Source organism: Podarcis cretensis, assembly GCF_951804945.1.
Source record: "Podarcis cretensis genome assembly, chromosome: 8".
Taxonomy (NCBI): domain Eukaryota; kingdom Metazoa; phylum Chordata; class Lepidosauria; order Squamata; family Lacertidae; genus Podarcis; species Podarcis cretensis.
Window position 1 is genome coordinate 356406 of NC_137177.1, and position 19482 is coordinate 375887.

The 19482-nt window shown below is 54.4% G+C and overlaps 1 protein-coding gene across 2 annotated transcripts in view; it reads left to right on the forward strand.

The window, feature by feature from the left end:
* The window catches only part of LTBP4 (latent transforming growth factor beta binding protein 4), a gene marked incomplete at its 5' end in the record, with an annotated part of 56783 nt that overhangs the window by 35553 nt on the left and 1748 nt on the right, over positions 1-19482 (forward strand). For both annotated transcript variants that reach the window (XM_079985278.1, XM_079985279.1), the window contains 16 exons: positions 783-908; positions 2033-2158; positions 2552-2677; positions 2777-2902; positions 3184-3309; positions 9096-9218; positions 9303-9434; positions 10258-10389; positions 11157-11282; positions 11481-11624; positions 11751-11975; positions 13677-13751; positions 13914-14042; positions 14737-14886; positions 16841-16993; positions 18015-18398. In XM_079985278.1, the coding sequence (XP_079841404.1) occupies positions 783-908; positions 2033-2158; positions 2552-2677; positions 2777-2902; positions 3184-3309; positions 9096-9218; positions 9303-9434; positions 10258-10389; positions 11157-11282; positions 11481-11624; positions 11751-11975; positions 13677-13751; positions 13914-14042; positions 14737-14886; positions 16841-16993; positions 18015-18398 (2403 nt within the window). The remainder of the gene's footprint in view (positions 1-782; positions 909-2032; positions 2159-2551; positions 2678-2776; positions 2903-3183; positions 3310-9095; positions 9219-9302; positions 9435-10257; positions 10390-11156; positions 11283-11480; positions 11625-11750; positions 11976-13676; positions 13752-13913; positions 14043-14736; positions 14887-16840; positions 16994-18014; positions 18399-19482) is intronic.

Consider the following 19482-nt stretch of genomic DNA (forward strand, 5'->3'; position numbering starts at 1 on the left):
ATCACATTCATCCGGTGCTATACCAGCTGCACTGGCTCCCGGTGGAGTACAGGATCAGGTTTAAGGTGCTGGCTTTAACCTTTAAAGCCCTATACGGCCTAGGGCCCTCGTACCTACAGGACCGCCTCTCCTGGTATGCCCCACAGAGGAACTTACGGTCTTCAAATAAAAACATCTTGAAGGTCCCAGGCCACAGAGAGGTTAGGCTGGCCTCAACTAGAGCCAGGGCTTTTTCGGCTGTGGCCCCGATCTGGTGGAACGCTCTGTCACAAGGGACTAGGGCCCTGCGGGACTTGACATCTTTCCGCAGGGCCTGCAAGACAGAGCTGTTCCACCTGGCCTTTGGCCAAGGCACAGGCCAAGGCAATCCTCACAGAACTCTAGCCCAATGGTTGCCATTAATCTGATTTGAACTGATTTTATAATGAATTGATTTTAGAATGTTGTATCGTTTTACTGTTGTTAGCCACTCTGAATCCGGATTTGGCTGGGGATAATTTTATTTATTTATTTATTTATTTATTTATTTATTTATTTATTTATTAAGGTTAAGAATATGTAGAAAGCACAATGAGGTGAATTGGAAGTCAAAAGTGTGCGATGTTAGGCGATGTGTTGTTAGTTAATGTTTAGTTGTCCTCAAGGTCTTTGTCTGTCTGTGTTGTTCTATGTCAATTGTTTTGCAATGAAGTTAAAAAGAAACAAGAAAGAAAATTTCAAATTAGTTTCCTGCAGCCTTTCCCAAGCCAAAAGTTGAATGTGACCCCTTTCTCTCCCCCCAGACGTTGACGAATGCTCCCAGAGCCCCCCGCCCTGCGCCCGCGGACGCTGCCAGAACACGCCCGGCTCCTACCAGTGCAGCTGCCCCTCCGGCTTCCAGCCCGGCCCCACGGGCACCGAATGCTTGGGTGAGAGAGGGCGCCCCCTTGCCCCCTTCCCGCGGCAGCCAGGTTGGGGTCCACACTCTCGGCCCCCAAAGACCACCTCCCGGGGGAAACTGCCTTGCCCTGGCTCAGACCACTGGGCCCACCTGCCTCTGTGTTTCTTACACAGGCTGGCAGCAGCAGAGGCAGCCCTCCCTGTAGGTGCTGCCACCAGGGAGGGGCCTGGGCGCCTTCTACATGCCAAGCAACTACTCTAGACACAGAGCCCTTTTGCAGAACGTTCCTCCAACCTGCCTCCTCCTGGGACCCAGCGGCAGAGCAAGTCGGGGGTCCCAGCCAGGGTGGATTTGATTTAAATCACAATTTGAATCACTAGTCAGTAAGGCTTGATTGAAATCATATTTTTTTATACAGAAAGACTCGTTCTTGCTGGTATCATCTTAATATTTACAACCAGTGGAAGGTTTCCTTTTTGGAATCATAAATTTTCAGAGTAGTTTTTACAGTTATATCAGCAATTCCTGATTTGGTTAAACTATTAGAAATACCTAGACAGGTAATTATGAAATTCTGGTGAGGTTTCATAAGTTAACTGTTTATATTTGGACAACTTTTCTGCTGTACTTGATTGGAAGGAGATAAATAATCATTTCCTTAATAACCATTTCAACCATTTATTTAAATAACATTAAATAAAACATAAAACAATAACATTATAGCATATGTATCCATGTTTGTTAACCGATGTGGTTAAACAGATTTTTTTTAAAAAACCAACAAATTAAGACTGAATTTTAGCACACATGAAAAACTTAAAACAAATCCTTATTTCCGGATGAATAGTCTTTGGATTATAATGTCATTTAAATAGAAAATCTTTAGAAAGATTATTCCTCCAAAATATCTGATTTAAATTTTTAAAAATCTGATTTAAATAAAAAAAGATCCAATTTAAATTAAAAAATCTGATTTTTTAAATAAAAATAAATCATTGATTTTTATCCACCCTGATCCCAGCCAGCCATCCCCCTCTCCATCTGTCCATTGGGGGGGGGACTTCCAGACCACCCTGGCCCCCAGTCCCTGGGGAGGGAGGGAGCGTCGGGGGCAGAGAAGCCCCCCAGACCTCCATTGCTGTTCTTTTGCAGACGTGGACGAGTGCCGGGAGACCCCCACCATCTGCCAACCCGGCCGCTGTGAAAACGTCCCTGGGGGCTACCGCTGCAGCTGCCCCATCGGCTACCAGCCCCACCCACTGGGCACCCAGTGCGTAGGTAAGAGGGCCAAGGAGAGAGTGGAGACACTGCTGCTGCCTTGGGGTCCACGTCCCCCCCCCCACTTCTAGGGCTGGGCAGGGGGATGGCAAGATGAGAGCACGCCTGACCATGCGCAGAGCTCTTGATTTCGAAACGCAAATCTGGAGATGTTTGGTGCAGCGCAGGCAGCGGTTTGAGCGTTGGCTCGGGACCTGGGAGACCGGGGTTCAAATTCTCCCGCTTGGCCACAAAGCCGGCTGTGGGGGGTCTCTGGCCAGTCGCTGCTGCTCAACTTGGCCTACCTCGCAGGGGGGTTGAGAGAATAAGGAAGGGACTGGGAGGATAAGAAGAAAAAATTGGTCATGGTGAATTTCTGGTCTGTCTCTCTTGTCTCTCCCCCCCCCCAACCAGATGTGGATGAATGCCAGCAGAACCCCCCGCCCTGTGGGTCTGGGCGCTGCGAGAACGTGCCCGGCGGGTACCGCTGCCTCTGCCCTGCAGGATTCCGTGCCAGCCTGACGGAAAACCAGTGCCTGGGTGAGAGGCGGAGAGGGGAGGCGCCTTGCTTGGGGGGGGGCTTTGGGGTTGGGCTCAGCCCCACGGGGCCCCTGACTCTCCCCGTCTGCCCCTTTCCAGACATGGACGAGTGCGCCGCGGGAACGCCCTGCGGGCCTCAAGGGCGCTGCATCAACACAGAGGGCTCCTTCCGCTGCCAGTGTGGACGAGGGTACCGCGCAGAGGGCACGGGGACGTCCTGCGTGGGTGAGGGGGGCAGGGGTCGGGTGACTGGGGTGGGGCGGGGGATTTGGCACTGGGCACCCCTGGAGGCATACCCTGCCCACCTCTGCTTGTTCCCTTGGCAGCGTGTTCCGGTGTGCTCTGCCAGGGCACAGGGCTGGGCTGGATGGGTCATCTTGCAAAAAGAAACTTCTGTGGGGCAGCCCTTCTGGAGTTTGAAGGTGGCTCCTGGCCCCCTCTGAGCCTCCTCCCCCTCCCCCGGCTGAGCACCCCCAACGCCCAACGCTTCTTTCTCTGCCCCCCAGACGTCAACGAGTGCCTGGAGGGCGACTTCTGCTTCCCGCGGGGCGAGTGCCTCAACACCGAGGGCTCCTACACTTGCCTGTGTGCCCAGGGCTTCACCATCGCCCCCAGCGGGGCCTCCTGCATCGGTAAGGGGCCCGGACCCCGAGGGCCACCTGAGGGCCGCCTGGCGCGGGATGCAGGCTGGCACAGATGCGGCCTGGGAGATGGAGGGAGGCGGCCATCTTGGATCTCTTCATATATATATGAAACTCGGAAAATTAGAATATCGCGGAAAAGTTCGTTTATTTCAGTGATTCAACTTAAAAGGTGAAACTAATATATGAGATAGACTCATAATATGCAAAGCGAGATATGTCAAGCCTTGATTTGTGATCATTGCGATGATCATGGCGTACAGCTGATGAAAACCCCAAATTAACAATCTCAGAAAATTAGAATATTAAATGAAATCAGCAAAACAGGCTGCTATTGAGGCTTCCTGGTCTTCCATAACACCTCAGCAGTGCCACAGGCTGACAGCATCCATGCCACGCCGCACTGAGGCAGTAATTGATGCAAAAGGGGCCCAATCCAAGTACTGAGTACATGTGCATGCGTCTACTTCTCAGTACTGGTCTATTTGCAGTCCTTGTTTTCCTGATTTCATTTCTATCTCATATATTAGTTTCACCTTTTAAGTTGAATTACTGAAATAAATGAACTTTTCCACGATACTCTAATTTTCCGAGTTTCACCTGCATTTATTAGTTTTTTTAACATATCATTTCCAACATTCATATAACATAATTTCTTATCTTATACAATATTTTTTACTTCCGTTAGCTCCTCTGGTGATTTCCCGTCTTTATCACTTTTTCTGTATTTCCTAATTTTTCTGTTACTCTTAATTATCATTAACTAGTAATTTTCCTCATAGTCTTTTTTTGCAATATTTCAACTAATCCTCCTTAACAAAACTTCTTGCAATCCTACTAGTGTAATCTGTTCATTACAATTACTTTTCAAATAGTTCTTCTGAGAATCTCTGGTCCCGCAGGTTTCGAATCCTTCCTGTAAATTTATCTCATTCTGCATAGTCCATCGATTTCATCTGTTGGGTTGTGGGTTGACATAGCAGACGACACAGCAATTCTTCCAAAGCAGCTCTTTATTGGTAAGCTGGAACAGAACTAAGCTGAGGAGCTCAGTCAGCCTGCTTATATAGAGCTCCAAAACAATGTAACTGTTGCCATTTTCTAAAACTATCCAATCACTGAACGTCACTTTCGATCCTTCATTTGCATAACTATCTACAGTATCCCCCTGCTGGCCAAGGGTGAAACTTCACTACATAACACCCCTCCCCACCGAGATAAGGCGTTAGTTACAATCGTAATGGTTTCCTTATATACAGCACTACACGTAATGGTTCAGTTAGGCACAAAAGCATATCGGTTACATTTCCCATACTTAGACCAACAGTGATACATATCCAACAACATAGTCCTTTAAATAAGTTGGGCGCTTGGAAACTCTGCCAGACCGCCGGGGACTGGTAGCCAAGTCCAAAGGGCCACACAGTTCTTGCTGAGGCTGTGGTGCGAACCTAGGTGGCGTTGAAACCAAATCCCCTGGATCCGCTGCTGTGGATGGAGCCTCCGCAAGTGGAGTGGTCTGACCCTGTGGTAAGTCTGGCAGACCCTCTGCAGCGGCTTGGTTCGGCTCCACGCTGGCAGTTTGCGAGGGAGGTGTAGGTGGAGCCTCGCCATCTGTAAGTGTCTCTTCTGGAGCCACAAGCGCAGTTGGGGGCACCACGGTAGTGTCCAAGTCCCCAACCCTGCGCCTAAGCTGGTCTATGTGCCGTCGCCACAAGCGTCCGTCTTTGAGTGCCACCTGGTACGAGCGAGGTCCAGTGACTCCCACTACAGTAGCTGGCACCCAAGGAATGTCCCCCACATAGTTCCGGGCAAAGACCTGGTTTCCTGGAACAAATGACCGTGGCATGTTGGCACAACCTGGGGGTTCAGCCACGGCAAAGTCCGGGTGCAGCCGGTCGAGCGGTGACCTGAGGCGGCGGCCCATAAGCAGTTCAGCAGGACTCCGCCCTGTGGCCGCATGAGGGGTGATGTGTTGCACAAACAAGTATTGGGTGACCCGCTCGTGCCAGTCTCCCCGGTCCAGGCGCGCCAGTGCCTCTTTTGCTGAGCGCACCATTCTCTCCGCTTACCCGTTGCTGGATGGATGAAATGGTGCCGTTAGGGCATGGCGGATGCCCAGTCCCAAAAGATACCGCTCAAAAGTGCCTGACGTGAACTGCGGTCCGTTGTCGGAGACCAGGACATCAGGACACCCTTGCGTCACAAACAGGCCTCACAGCACCCAGATGACGGCCTTGGTAGTGGTGGAGGGCATCAGGACCACCTCCAGCCATTTGGAATAGGCGTCCACCACTACCATAAAGGTCCGGCCATGAAAGGGGCCGGCCAGATCGATGTGCACCCTCGACCAGGGTGTCTTTGGCGTCTCCCAGGTGTGTCCCTTAGCTGCCGGTGGTGCAGGCCTCGATTCTTGGCACGCTTGACAGGCGGACACCCAGGCAGTGATGGCATCGTCCATGTTAGGCCACCAGACGTAACACCAAGCCAACGCCTTCATTTTGACAATTCCCGGGTGGCCAACGTGCAGAGCCTCCAGGACGCGCTGACGGAGTCCCTGGGGAATCACGACGCCGTCTCCCCACAGCAGACAGCCGCGATGAGCTGAGAGTTCATGTTGTCTGGTTGCGAAGGGCTGGAACTCCGATGCAAAAGGCCCTTGTGGCCACCCCCTCCACACCCAGTTGAGCACACGGCTGATGGTGCGATCCTGTGCAGATGCGGAGGCCACAGTGGCAGCCGATACAGGTGCTGCCGGAAGATCCTCAATCAGGAGGAGCGATGAAGCTGGGGCCGGGTCTTCCACAAATGCTGGAAGAGGGCAACGGCTGAGGGCGTCGGCATGGCCCATCGATTTCCCCGAGCGATGGACGAGCCCGTAGTGGTAGGCAGCCAGGAAAACAGTCCATCGCAGCATGCGCGGCAAGAGGACCGGTGGAGTTGGACGATCACCGGCGAGGAGGCCCAGGAGCGGCTTGTGGTCGGTGATGAGGTTGAAAGTCCTGCCATAGAGGTATTCATGGAACCTCTTCACTCCAGCCACAAGTGCCAGTGCCTCCTTGTTGAGCTGGCTGTAATTCCGTTCCCTCGGAGATAGTGTCCTGGAAAAGTAGGCGAGCGGTGCTTCTCTTCCGTCTGGAAAACGGTGACTAAGGACAGCACCGATGCCAAAAGGTGAGGCGTCGCAGGCAAGGACCAGCGGCCTGGATTCACTGTACTGTACCAGCACACGGTCCGATGAAAGGAGAGCCTTGACCGCGTTGAAGGCCGCCGTCTCCCGATGACCCCAGGCCCAAGGCGTCTTTGTGCTAAGGAGTCGGTGAAGAGGCTCAGCCACTGTGGCTTTGTGGGGCAGGAACATGTTATAAAAGTTCAGCAGCCCCAGGAACGCCTGCAACTCCGTCTTGTTCTTTGGGGTGGGGGCCTGCTGGATAGCGTGGATCTTGGATGTGGTCAGGTGAAGGCCAGAGGCATCGATAAGATAGCCCAGGAACTCTACCTGTGGAACGGCGATCTGGCACTTCTCCCTCTTTACCTTGAGCCCGGCCTCTTGGAACCTGGTCAGCATGGCACGGAGGCGCTCGAACAGCTGCTGGTGTGAGTCTGCGGACACCAAGACGTCATCAAAATATGGTACCACGCCCGGAAGCCCTTGCAGGAGACGCTCCATAAGGCTTTGGAAGATGCCAGGAGCCACACTCACCCCGAACTGCAACCGGCGGCAATGGAATGCCCCTCGGTGGGTGACGATCGTCTGGGCTTCAGCAGTGGCATTATCGATGGGCAGTTGTTGATAGGCTTGGGCAAGGTCCAGCTTAGCGAAGACCTTACCCTCACCCAGGGAATGCAGCAGGTGTTGGACAACAGGAACCGGATAAGCGTGCTGCTGAAGTGCCTTGTTGATCGTGCACTTGCAGTCAGCGCAGATTCTCACTGACCCGTCTGGCTTGACAGGCGTGACGATGGGGGTTTCCCACTTGGCGTGGTCAACCAGCTCCAAAACTCCTTGGGCGATCAGCTTGTCCAGTTGTTCGTCCACCTTAGCCTTGAGAGCAAAGGGAACCTGGCGTGGCTTTAGCTTAATTGGGGCGACTTGTGGATCAAGGCTAAAGGAGATGGGCGTACCTGTATATTGCCCCAAAGTGCCATCAAAAACCTCGGCAAAGTCTTTGACCAGACTCTCAGTCTCTGCGTTAGAGATGCAGTTGATGCCGGTGACTTCCAGGCCGAGGGCATCAAACCAGTCAAGCCCTAGGACTTCTGTTGGAACTTCCTGCGCTCCCGCTTTGTCTGGTGCACGTCATCGTCTTCACTGGACGATGCCTCATCACTGCTGGCCTCTTCGTGATGCACTGGAACTGGCTTCCTAGCAAGACGCGGGTTGCTGGACTTGTGGATCTCCTGGGCTTCAGCAGCTTCTGAGGCCACAGCCTCCTCAATGGCTTTCTGTAGCGTGAGGTCTGGCTTGGCGAGGAGACGCCGTTGCAGATGGATGTCCCGGACCCCGCAGATGATTCGATCCATCAGCGCATCGTCTAAGTCTCGGAACTTGCAGTGCATTGCAGCCTGTCGCAGGGCGGTGGTGTAGTTGTTGATTGATTCCCCCTCTGCCTGGTTCCGGTGGTAGAACGCATGGCGGGCAGCAATCTTGGACGGCTTTGGCGCGTAGTGGTTGCGGAGCTTTTATTGGATCGTGTCCCATGGTGTTGCCTGGACTGCTTCAGGCGCAACCAATGCTCGGGCCGTCTCAAACACCTCAGGCCCACAGAGGCTGAGGAATAGGCCCCGCTTCCGTTCCTTTGATACTTCTGTCAGCTCGTTGGCTTGGAGGTAGCAGTCAAACCGAGTGAGGTCGGAGTCCCATGATTCAGAGGCTGGCGCAAACGGCGGTAGAGGCACAAGTGAAGCCATGATTCCGATGCCGGAGCGAAGGGCGATGGATGGAACACAGTGCTCTAGCCAGAACAGTCAGCTCTGAATTGGTTCTGTCCAGTGATTTCGCTCAGTGATTTCGCTCTGTGATTCAGCTCAGTGATTCAGCTCAGTTCAGAGGCTGGCCGCATCTGGCTGTGCTCTGATGTCCATCGCTCCCATCCTCGTCGCCAGTGTTAAGTTGTGGGTGAACATATCAGACGACACAGCGATTTCTCCAAAGCAGCTCTTTATTTTGTAAGCTGGAACAGAATTAAACTGAGGAGCTCAGTCAGCCTGCTTATATAGCGCTACAGAACAATTGTAACTGTTGCAACGTTCCAAAACTATCCAATCACTGAACGTCACTTTTTGATCCTTCATTTGCATACAAAACTACCCAATCACTGAACTTCACTTTTCGATCCTTTATTTGCATAACTATCTACAGTACCCCCTGCTGGCCCAGGGTGAGAACTTCAGTACATAACACCATCCTCCATTCTTCTTTTGTTGGTAATTCTTCCTGTTTCCATTTTTGTGCCAATAATATTCTTGCTGCCGTCACTGCGTATAAAAACAACTTACAGTCCTGTCTATTTTTATCATCTCCTACAGCGCCAAGTAAAAATGCTTCTGGTTTCTTAATAAATGTATCTTTCGACATCTTTTTCATCTCGTTCCCAGAAGTTTTTCACTTTTTTACATTCCCACCACATGTGATAACATGTTCCTTGCTTTTCCTTTACATTTCCAACCTTTATTACTTATTTTATACATTTTAGCTAATTTCACGTCTTGGATCTCTTCCTTGGGGGGTGGGCATCTCCCTGCCATGCTGACCCCCCTTCCCTCCCTCCCCACAGATATTGACGAATGCCAACCGGGCACGGCATGTGCCGGGGGCCACTGCGCCAACACCGAGGGCTCTTTCGACTGCTACTGCCCGCCGGGCACTCGTAGCAGCACCAACAAGGACTCCTGCGAAGGTGAGGGGCACCGGGGGGCAGCAAGAGGGAGACGGGGGAGGGCCAAGGAAACCCTGGCCTGGGCCTGACCTCCCACTCCCCTAGATATCGACGAGTGCCAGGAGTACGGGGCGGCCCTCTGTGGGACGCAGCGCTGTGAGAACACGCCCGGCTCTTACCGCTGCGTGGCAGATTGCCAGGCCGGCTACCAGGCTGGCACCACGGGAGACTGCATTGGTGAGTGTTGCTGCAGGGCCCAAGTGGGGGGTCTGGGGGGGGGGTCTGGAAGCCTCTCTTTTGCTCTGGGGCTTCACTGGGTGGACATCTGTCTGGGAGGCTTGAGCTGAGATTCTTGCCTTGCCGGCTGGGGGTGGACTACAGGACCTTTGGGGTCCCCTCCAACTATGATACTGTGATTTCTGAGGCTGCCAAGGGGGGGTGGTATTGTTGGGTTATTGTTTTTATTTTGATTTCATAAATTGTGATCTAGGACCCTCATACCTACGGGACCGCCTCTCCTGGTCTGCCCCGCGAAGGACCTTAAGGTCCACAAATGACAACATTTTGGAGGGCCCAGGTCACAAGGTGGTTAGACTGGTCTCAACTTAGGGCCATGGCCCTTTCAGTACTGGCCCCGCGGGACTTGGTGGAACGCTCTGTCACAAGAGACTAGGGCCCTGCGGGACTTGACATCTTTCTGCAGGGCCTGCAAGACAGAGCTGTTCCGCCTGGCCTTTGGTTTGGATTCGGTCTGACCCTTATGTTTCTCTCCCCTTATGGTTTTGATCTATGGGCTACTATTAAAATGAGGTTGCATTTTAAATTGTATTTTAACCAATGGCTCTGCCTCCCATTTTTTCTGAGTCCCAGTTGCTGCAAACTGCAAGAGGGGAGAGTCCCCATTGCTCTCAGGTCGTATTTATTGACCCCTTGCGATCAGGACGCTGGACTCTGCTCTGCTGTCCTGATGCAGCAAGCTCTGTTGACACTCTTATGTTTGACACCCTTCCTCTCTTTCCTCCCCTGCCCCACAACATGTACTTATGGGGCCTTCCTTCAGACATCAACGAATGCCAGGAGTACGGCATGAGCCTCTGTGGGGAGAAGCGCTGCGAAAACACCCCGGGGTCCTACCACTGCGTCGCCAGCTGCCAGACGGGCTACCAGGCCACAGCCACCGGGGACTGTGTGGGTGAGTCACGGGGGGGTGCACAAAGGGGCAAACCCATCAGATGGGAGGGGGCGCCTCCTGCCCCCGGGCCAGGCTGGCAAAGGGGTGCAAGCTATGGGAATGTTCAGGGAGGCAGGAGAGGATATATTTTTTATTCATATCCTTCCTAACTTGAGCTAGCAAGTTCCTTAACTTAGCAGTGTTTCACATTCCCCTTTTAAATACACAGCAAATAACTGGTTGCAGGCTCGTATGAGCCTCTCACTATTATATACAATTCATTACTGAATTGTAAATTCCTTGTAAGTTCCCTTTTATCCCTCTTAAAAGAATAAACACATGGCAGTCTTGTGTCAAGTATATAAAAGAAGTTTACTCACACATTCAGTTCACACTTGGATCCCTGAAGGCAGACTTGGTTACAAATAATTATATTCATGTGGATCTAGCCCATATGGAGATAATCCCAGTGTTGACTGAAAACCAACAGAGCATTTCTAGCTAAAAAAGCTGCTCCAGCGATGGAGGAAGTCAAAGAGAGAGAGTGTGCTGCGTGACTTGTCCTTTTGTTACCTGGACAGGTAAGGTCACATGCAAGAGGAAGGATACTCCGGGCCAGGAGGAAACAGGATGTTTTTGACTGGCTGGTTCAAACATTCCTGCACGTCCACTCTAGGAAAACAAGGAATGTTGTACTTGACTGCTACTTACATATCACATCCCCCACAAGCCTGCGGTGGGTGGAGGGAGAGAGCGAGCGCTGAGTGGGTTGCCCCGTTTTTTTCCAGACGTGGACGAGTGCCAGAACAGCTCCCTCTGTGGTGCCCACGCTGTGTGCCACAACCTGCCCGGCTCCTTCCAGTGCATCTGTGACCAGGGCTACGAGAGCGCCAGGGACGGGCGCCATTGCCTGGGTACGTGGTGGGGGCGAGGGAGGGAGGTTGGCAATGCCCACGTTCTCCACCAAGGTCTCCTGGGAAAGAGGCAGCCTCCCTAGGGGACCTGGCATGCTGCCGGGTGGGGGACAAGGGGCAGAGGGGACCGGGCAGGTGGGGACAGGTCTCCGGTGAGCCCCTCCGCCATCACCCCCCCCCCTTTGCTGCCCCCCACAGACATGAACGAGTGTGAGATGCTGCAAGGGGTGTGTGGCACTGCTCCCTGTGAGAATGTGGAGGGCTCCTTCCTCTGCATCTGCCCCCGGGCGGGCGAAGAATTTGACCCCATGACCGGGCGCTGTGTCACTGTGCCAGGAGCCGGTGAGAGGCTTTGAGTTGGGCTGGGGGGGGGGTCCTTTCTCCATAGGGGAGTCGCTTCCCCCCTCAATCACACTGGCTGCTCTTTCCTGGACCTCCTCCAACTCTCCCCCCTTCTGCCTTTTCCAGCACGGCCCCAGGCCTTCCCTCTCCGCCCCGAGGCTCCGCGGCCCGAGACCTGGCCCTCCGGGACCGGCGAGGGCGTCCGGCGAGAATGCTACTATGACCCTAACGCAGCGCAGGCTTGCGAGAACGTCTTGGCCTGGAACGCCACGCGCCAAGAGTGCTGCTGCAGCCTGGGCCACGGCTGGGGGGTCGACTGTCACATCCAGGCTTGCCCTGCCCCAGGGACAGGTAATAATAATAATAATAATAATAATAATAATAATAATTTATTTATACCCTGCCCATCTGGGTGGGCTTCCCCAGCCACTCTGGGCAGCTTCCCAAAAAAATATTAAAATACTGTAATACATCAAACATTAAAAGCTTCACTAAACAGGGTTTCTCACAGTGAGGGAACCGCCAGAAGGCCCTCGGAGCTGGACCTCAGGGTCTGGACTGGATGATGGGGTGGAGACGCTCCTTCAGGTCTACTGGACCAAGGCCATTTAGGGCTTTAAAGGTCAGCACCAACACTTTGAATTGTGCTCAGAAACGTACTGGGAGCCAATGTAGGTCTTTCAAGACCGGTGTTATGTGGTCTTGGCAGCTGCTCCCAGCCCCCAGTCTAGCTGTTGCGTTCTGGATTAATTGCAGTTTCCGGGTCACCTTCCAAGGTAGCCTCACAAAGAGCGCATTGCAGTAATCCAAGCAAGAGATAACTAGAGCATGCACCACTCTGGCCAGACAGTCCGCGGGCAGGGAGGGTCTCATCCTGCGTACCAGATGGAGCTGGTAAACAGCTGCCCTGAGTAAGGAGCTCGCAGAGGTGAGGAAGGGTCCACTGAGCCCTAAGCCTGAGGGGGGATTGAAGCCCTCGTCTCATTTCATCCCCACAACAACAACCTTGTGAGGTAGGCTAGGCTGAGGCAGTCACTGACCCTGGTCACGCAGGGAGAGCTTCATGGTCTCACCCATGTCCTAGTCCAGGGGTCCTCAACACATTTCAGCAAGGGGCTGGTCCACTGTCCCTCAGACCTTGTGGGGGGATGGACTATTTGGGGGGGATGAACGGCGGCAGAGGGACAATGAGCAGCGCGCGAAAGGGCTCCACATGGGGGCTGCTTTAAATGGCGGCCGCTTGAGGGGGCGCTCAGCCAACCTCGGCTCCTGTGTCTTGCAAGTAGCCAGGGCTGGTGGCAGCGGCGGCGGAGGGACAATGAGCGGCACGCAAAAGGGCTCCGGAGAGGGGCTGGCAGCAACAAAGCCCAGCCCCCTTCCTCCTCTAGGCAGGGCGGGGAGAAGTCAGGAGGAGGGAGGGAGGGAGGAGGCGCTGGTGGCGCCACCCTGTGAGGGAGAGGGAAAGAACACACGTGCTGGCAATCCACGCGGTGATTCCTGGACCGTCCGCACTGTGCAGCGCTTGGAGTCACAAGACTCTGTTTACATTCCAGACTGTTGGAAGTCTCACGGGAGACGGATGATGATGTTACTGGTTGCCTGTTTCTTTGTACCAGTTGTTCTCTGCCTTTCACAGAGAGAGGCTGTGTATTCTTTTCTGTCTGTGTTGTTTGAAATAAAACTCTTAGCAATGTAGCTCATATTTCTCATCCTTCTGCTGCTTGGATACTCTGTGTAATGAGTGAACGTGCCTGAAGCTTCATCAAAGGCTTAGGTTGTTAATCATCTTCGGAGTTTCCAAAGGCTCAACTGGAGGAGTAGCTCAGTCAAATGGAGATTTCGGCACACAGGATGGATTTAGAAGGCAAATGGGCCTGATCCAGCCCACGGGCCTTAGTTTGCCGACCCATGTCCTAGTCTGACACCCCAACCACTAGGCAACACTGCCTGTTAGGGTGCGGGGGGTGAACTTCTGCAGGGTTCTGCAAGCAGGGCAGGAGCAGAGGGTCCTTGGGCTCTGCTGACGGGTCCTCTCCTCCTTCCGCCCCCCAGCTGAGTACCAGGCCCTGTGTCCTCACGGCAACGGCTTCGCTGCCCCCATCACCGGAAGCCTCTCCTCCCTTGCAGGTGAGATTTGCTGCTCTTGGGGGGCTTTTGTCGGGGGGAAGCTGTGCCCTGCCCACCCTCCTGGGTCTGTCCTTGGCACCTGGGAGGCAGTGGGGTTTCTGGGCGCGGCGCCCTTGGTCCTGGGGGGCTCTCTCTCGCTGACCCTCTCCTTGTCCTGGGCAGATGTGGACGAGTGCTCCCTCTTCAACGCCCAGGTGTGCAAGGGGGGCGTCTGCGTCAACAAGGTCCCCGGCTACGCCTGCTACTGCCCCAACGGCTACTACTACGAGACGCAGCACTTGGAGTGCATTGGTGAGAGCCTCTGTCCACCTCCATGCCCCTTCTGCCCCAGTTATGCCCCAGAGGGACCCCACGGGTAAACAGGTCCCTCCTCGCACCCACACGTGCCCACCTGACCAGCTGCATCAGCAGACTTGGCACTCTTGCAGGTGCCGCAGGCTGCCCACATTGGCAAGAAATCAATTAACCCTGACCCTTTGGAACTCCCTGCCTCTTGAAATCAGGCCGTGCCACCTTCGCTGTGCTTGAAACATCCCCATTTAGAGAAGGCGGACCAGTGCTTTTCCCCTAAAAAATAAATGTTATGGGGTACTCTCATTTTGACTCATGGAAATCACCATTTTATAATTCAGTTCAGCGGGGGATAAATACAGTAAATGGACAAAAGTACAAAGATTCGCAAAATGTTTAGGGCTATGCATCCCCCCAGAAAAAAAGCACTGAGCCTAACCCAGATGTTCAGAAATTCTGTGCAAGTTTCAATCTGTTTTAAGCCTATTAAATTTCTGAACATTTTAAACTATTATTGATAACTACCAGTATATTAGCTGTTGTTTTTGCAGTCGAGCAGCGTATAAACTTTAGGAACTAGCTAAATTGCAGAGGGTTGCATGACCCTTGGCGCCTTTTCCCGACTCTGCAATTCTATGATTCTGCAAACGAAGGCCCCCCCCCGCTCCTCTGACCCCCCCTTGTCCCTCCCCAGATAACGATGAGTGCCTTGACGAGGAGGCGGAGCCTTGCGTGGGGGGGCGCTGCATCAACACCATTGGCTCCTACTACTGCTCCTGCGCTGCCCCTCTGGTGCTGGACGCTTCACATCGCCGCTGTGTGACCAACGACAGCCAAGGCGCAGGTATGGGGCAGACCCCCCCCCACACCCACCCACTTCCCAATTTCCCCCCTCGGCTGTTTCTCTCTCCTTGATCCATCCTGGCCTCCCTCTCACTCCCTTCCTCCCTTCGATTCCTGCGTGGGCTCCCTCCCAACCAGGCCCATCTTACCCACAGAGGCCAGTGGCACAGGGCGCCAGGGCGCCAAGTTCTGGAGGGTGCCAGGCAAGAGTCCGGGGAACACCGAATGAGTGCGCTGAGTGAGCGAGGGTGGATGCGCCACTCCTGCCAAGCATTGCCTCGTGTGCTGATCCCACGGGTTACCCGAGAGGCAAGGTCCAAGTCCGGTCCGTGGTCAAAGGTGCAACGTGGAGGCAGTCCGTAGTAGCTGGAGCTGGGTGAGGGCAGGGAGTCGGGTGAAGTCAGGAAGAGGCTTGCAAGCCGGGAGCCAGGGCGGGTCAGGAGCTCAGGCAGGAACTAGCAACCAACAATGCTGCTCCCCCAACTTGGGACTGGAACTGGGACTGGGACTGGCAGGCTTTTATCTGCCCGGAGGCATAGGGTGGCCCCGATCCTCAGGTGACTCGCCTCTCCTGGCCTGGAGGTGAGCCCTCCTCCTGCGGGAACTTAGTTCCCTCTGCCTCTCTGCCCTGAGCCTCTGCAGCTCAGGAGAGGCTGGAGGGTGAGCGGACCCAGAGGCAACCTCTGCTTCCCCTGACGGGGCTGAGAGTGGAGCACCTGCAGGCAATGGGTCCTCCATCCCCTCAGGAGCCAGAGCAGACTCAGCTGGTGCCTGCGCCTGAGGACCCAGCACAGGTGAGGACCCTTCAGGCTCAAGCCCCAGCCCCGGCTCAGCTGGTTCTGGAGGTGGAGAATCCTGTGCAGGCTGGGATCCCTCAGGTTCAGCCTCCGAGTCCGAATCCCAGGCCATCAGACCTCGCTTTTTTCCCTTTTAGCCTGCGTGGCGCCAGAAGGCTAAAAGGGAAAAAACCCAGCTGGCGCTTGGCAGGGGTGGCACAGGCGCACTCACTCACTCAAGCTGCCTGTGGTGGCCACCCTGCACGAAGCGGCCAGCTGAGCCAGGAGGATCCATGTGGAGTCTCCACCTCCTCCCCACCGGAGGAGCCGCCCTCCAGCCGCTGCCCGCCTCCTCCAGCCCTAAAAAAAGGCCAACTCTGGGAAAGAGGGGGGTGCTGGAGGGATCTTTGCGCCACAGCACCAGATATGCTTAAGACGGCCCTGATTCCAACTCTGCCGTTCCGTGATCCTTCTCCAGAGATCCCAGATTCATTCATCAGGAGCATTTTGCTCAACCCAACTCCTCATCCTGGTTTGGGGGGAAACCCAGGACTCAAGTGAGGGGAACAATTTAGGGGTGCCCCTAATGCAATGCACAACCCCCCCTTCCCTCCCCACTTTGCATCTAAGGCAGTTAAGGGCCTGGGGGGCCCCTCTGCGTCCCATTTGCAGGTAGGGGGCACCTGGGGGGGCAGGTATGCTGGGTCTCCATTTCTCGTACTTAACTCTGGGTGCTAAGTCCGTGGACCTGGAGGAAGCAGTCCCAACCCCTTCTGGGCTCACCTCTTTCCCCAAAGTTATGGGCCAAAATCTTGTGGCGGTAGGTTCCAGAGGCTATTTTTTTTTGGCCATCTTCAGCCTCACCAGTTCTTTTGCGGTTTGATCCCTTAGGATTTTGAAAGGGATCACTCCGTGTGAGATTCCTGTGGAGGGCTGATGCTCCAGCTCAGCGGATCCCAAACTTTTTCCAGGAGCTGCCTCCTTGATTCTGTAAACTCAGCCCCAGATCCAGATCTGGTCATTTGGGCTCTCATTTGTTTACTCCTCCACTCCGCAGGATCCGTGTGAGCAGGATCCGCGCGGGTTTGGGGCCTGGGGGGAAGGGGGCAGGAAGAGGCCTGGCCCCAATAGATGCCTTGGGGCAGTTTCTCCATTTCTCCTGCTCTCCCCGCCTTCCAGATGACAACCTGGCCGTGTGCTGGCAAGAGGTGGGGCCCGACTTGGTCTGCAGCCGCCCCCTCCTGGACCGCCAGGTCACCTATACAGAGTGCTGCTGCCTCTATGGCGAGGCCTGGAGCATGGACTGCGCGCTGTGCCCAGCCCCGGACTCAGGTAAGAGCCACGGGGGGCTGGGGGGAAGGCGATGCAGCCAAAGTCCTGCTGGATCAGGCCCATCAAGCCCAGCATCCTGGCCTCCCAGGGGCCAAAGGCAGTGGTATCTTGGTTGCCAAACGTAATCCATTCTGGGAGTCCATCTGAAAACCAAACCGTGGGTTCCGATCAGCTGCAGGAGCTTCCTGCGCTCAATCAGAATCCGCGCTGGACGTTCAGCTTTCAAATAGCGTTCGCAAACCGCAACACCCACTTCCGGGTTTGAGGCGTTCGGGAGCCAATTTGTTCAGGAGCCAAGCCGTTCGACAACCAAGGTACCATTGTAGCCCTAATGTTTAGTCCAAATTCATGAGTTCAAATGCTGCTTTAGTTGCAATTCCAACATTGCCAAGTGTTGGGATTCCTCTTGCCCCCTTTGAGTCTCTTTGCGCTACAAGGGGAAGGCCTGGGACCAGGGCCAGATTTACGTATAAGCTAAACAAGCTCTAGCTTAGGGCCCCACTCACTTGGGGCCCCCAAAAAAAATTAAAGGGGGAAAAAACTGGATGTGCATTTCCAAAATATAAGATAAAAAATAAAACCTACATCCAGCAACAGCGTTTAGTGTTGTGTCAGCTCCTATGATGTAAGTCATGGGCCCCGCCTGCTCGTCTGCTCCCTCAAATATCCCTGGTTTGCTCCTTTCTATATATAGGGTGCCCACATTCCGCATGGACTGCTTGCAGGGCAACATGGGCAAAGGGCTTGAGATACCCATGAGGTCCATCAATGACCATATAGCATATATTCAACCCAAAAACCAGCGACCATTTGTTGTTGGCAAAGGACAGCTGGACATAGAAAGGGCCCCATTGCCTTCAGGAGCTGAGGGCCGCATCAAACCTCAATCCGGCCCTGGCTGGGACCCAATCCCATGTAACGCCCCCCCCCCCGGCCACTTGCAGATGCCCCCCCCTCACCCTTGGGAAGAGGCCTTGTGACCCCACTCCCTGACCAACAATGTCCTTCTCCCCCCCACCAGATGACTTTGAGACCCTCTGCAACGTCCTCCGCCCCCCCACCGGCTACGGAGCAGGGCCACGCCCAGGAGGTGTGGGGCCGCCCTTTGAGTATGGTGGTCTGCCCTACGGCCCAGAGATCTTCGCCCCCCCGCCACGCCCTGGACCCCCCCGCCTGCCGGACTACGACCTCTTCCCCCGCGACTCCCTGTATGGCCCCTCGCCTTACGAGGCCACCGACTTTGAGGACCTGCCCTACGGCGAGGCCAGGCGGGAGGGCCCCGGAGAGAGCCCCCGGGGGGTGTACCGGCCCCGCAGCCCCCCTGAGCCAGAATGGCACCTCCCCCCACCCCGCAGCGGCTCCAGCTCCTACCTGGAACGGCCGGGAAGGGCCAGCGAGGACTATGGTGAGTGGTCTCCCCCAAACTGTTCTCACAGTGGCCAGGTGCCCCTAAGAACCCAGGTAGACTGCCTCTGCACCTGGAGGTTCCATCAGAAGGGCCTGGCCATTAGATCAGGTCTGTGGCTCGTATAGTCCAGGATCCTCTTCACACCGTGGGCAACCAGATGCCCCAGTGGGAAGCCTCTGCAAGTAGGATCCGCACCCAAGACCCCTCTTCCCTCCTGCACTTTCCAGCAACTGGGAGTCAGACGCAGTGATTGCTTCTGACCCACGGAGGCAGAGCAGAGCCATCACGGCTAAGAGCCACCTGTCACCGTGGGTGTGGTCTCACCCTATTTGAAAGTCATCCAGACCTGTGGCCGCAGCTGCCCCTGGTGGGAGGGAGTTCCATAGGTTAACTTTGTGCCAAAGGAATTGGCCCTTTTTTCTAAATCTGCCCTGGATCTGTTCATTGGATGTCCACAAATTCTAGTGTTAGGAGAGATGAAATCTTTCTCCAGGCTGGGCGTTAAGTTCATCTACGACTCCCTTGCCTTTCCCCCCAGTGCTGCTTTTTTTTTTTTTTTTTTTTTTTGCTTAAAAAATGCTTAGGGGTACTCTCATTTTGACTCGAGAAAACCACCGTTTTATAGTCCAAATCAGGAAAAATAAAGAAATACAGTGGTAACTCTGATTGCGAACAGGATCCGTTCCGGAGGCCCGTTCGCAACATGAGTAGAACGCAACCCGTGTCTCCGCGTGCCGCGATTCACTGCTTCTGCGCATGCACGTGACGTCATTTTGTGCGTCTGCGTATGCACAGGCGGCAAAACCCAGAAGTAACCCCTTCCGGGTCTCCGCGGATGCAACCTGAAAACGCTCAAGCTGAAGTAAATGTAACCTGTACAGTCATACCTTGGGTTGAATATGTTTCATGTTGAGCGCGTTCAAGTTGTGCTCCGCGGCAACCCGGAAGTAACAGAGCGCGTTACTTCTGGGTTTCGTTGCTCGCGCATGCGCTGATGCTCAAAATGACGTCGCGCGCATGCGCAGAAGCGGCGAAATGCGACATGTGCATGTGCAGACGTACCAACGTTAGTCACATTTGC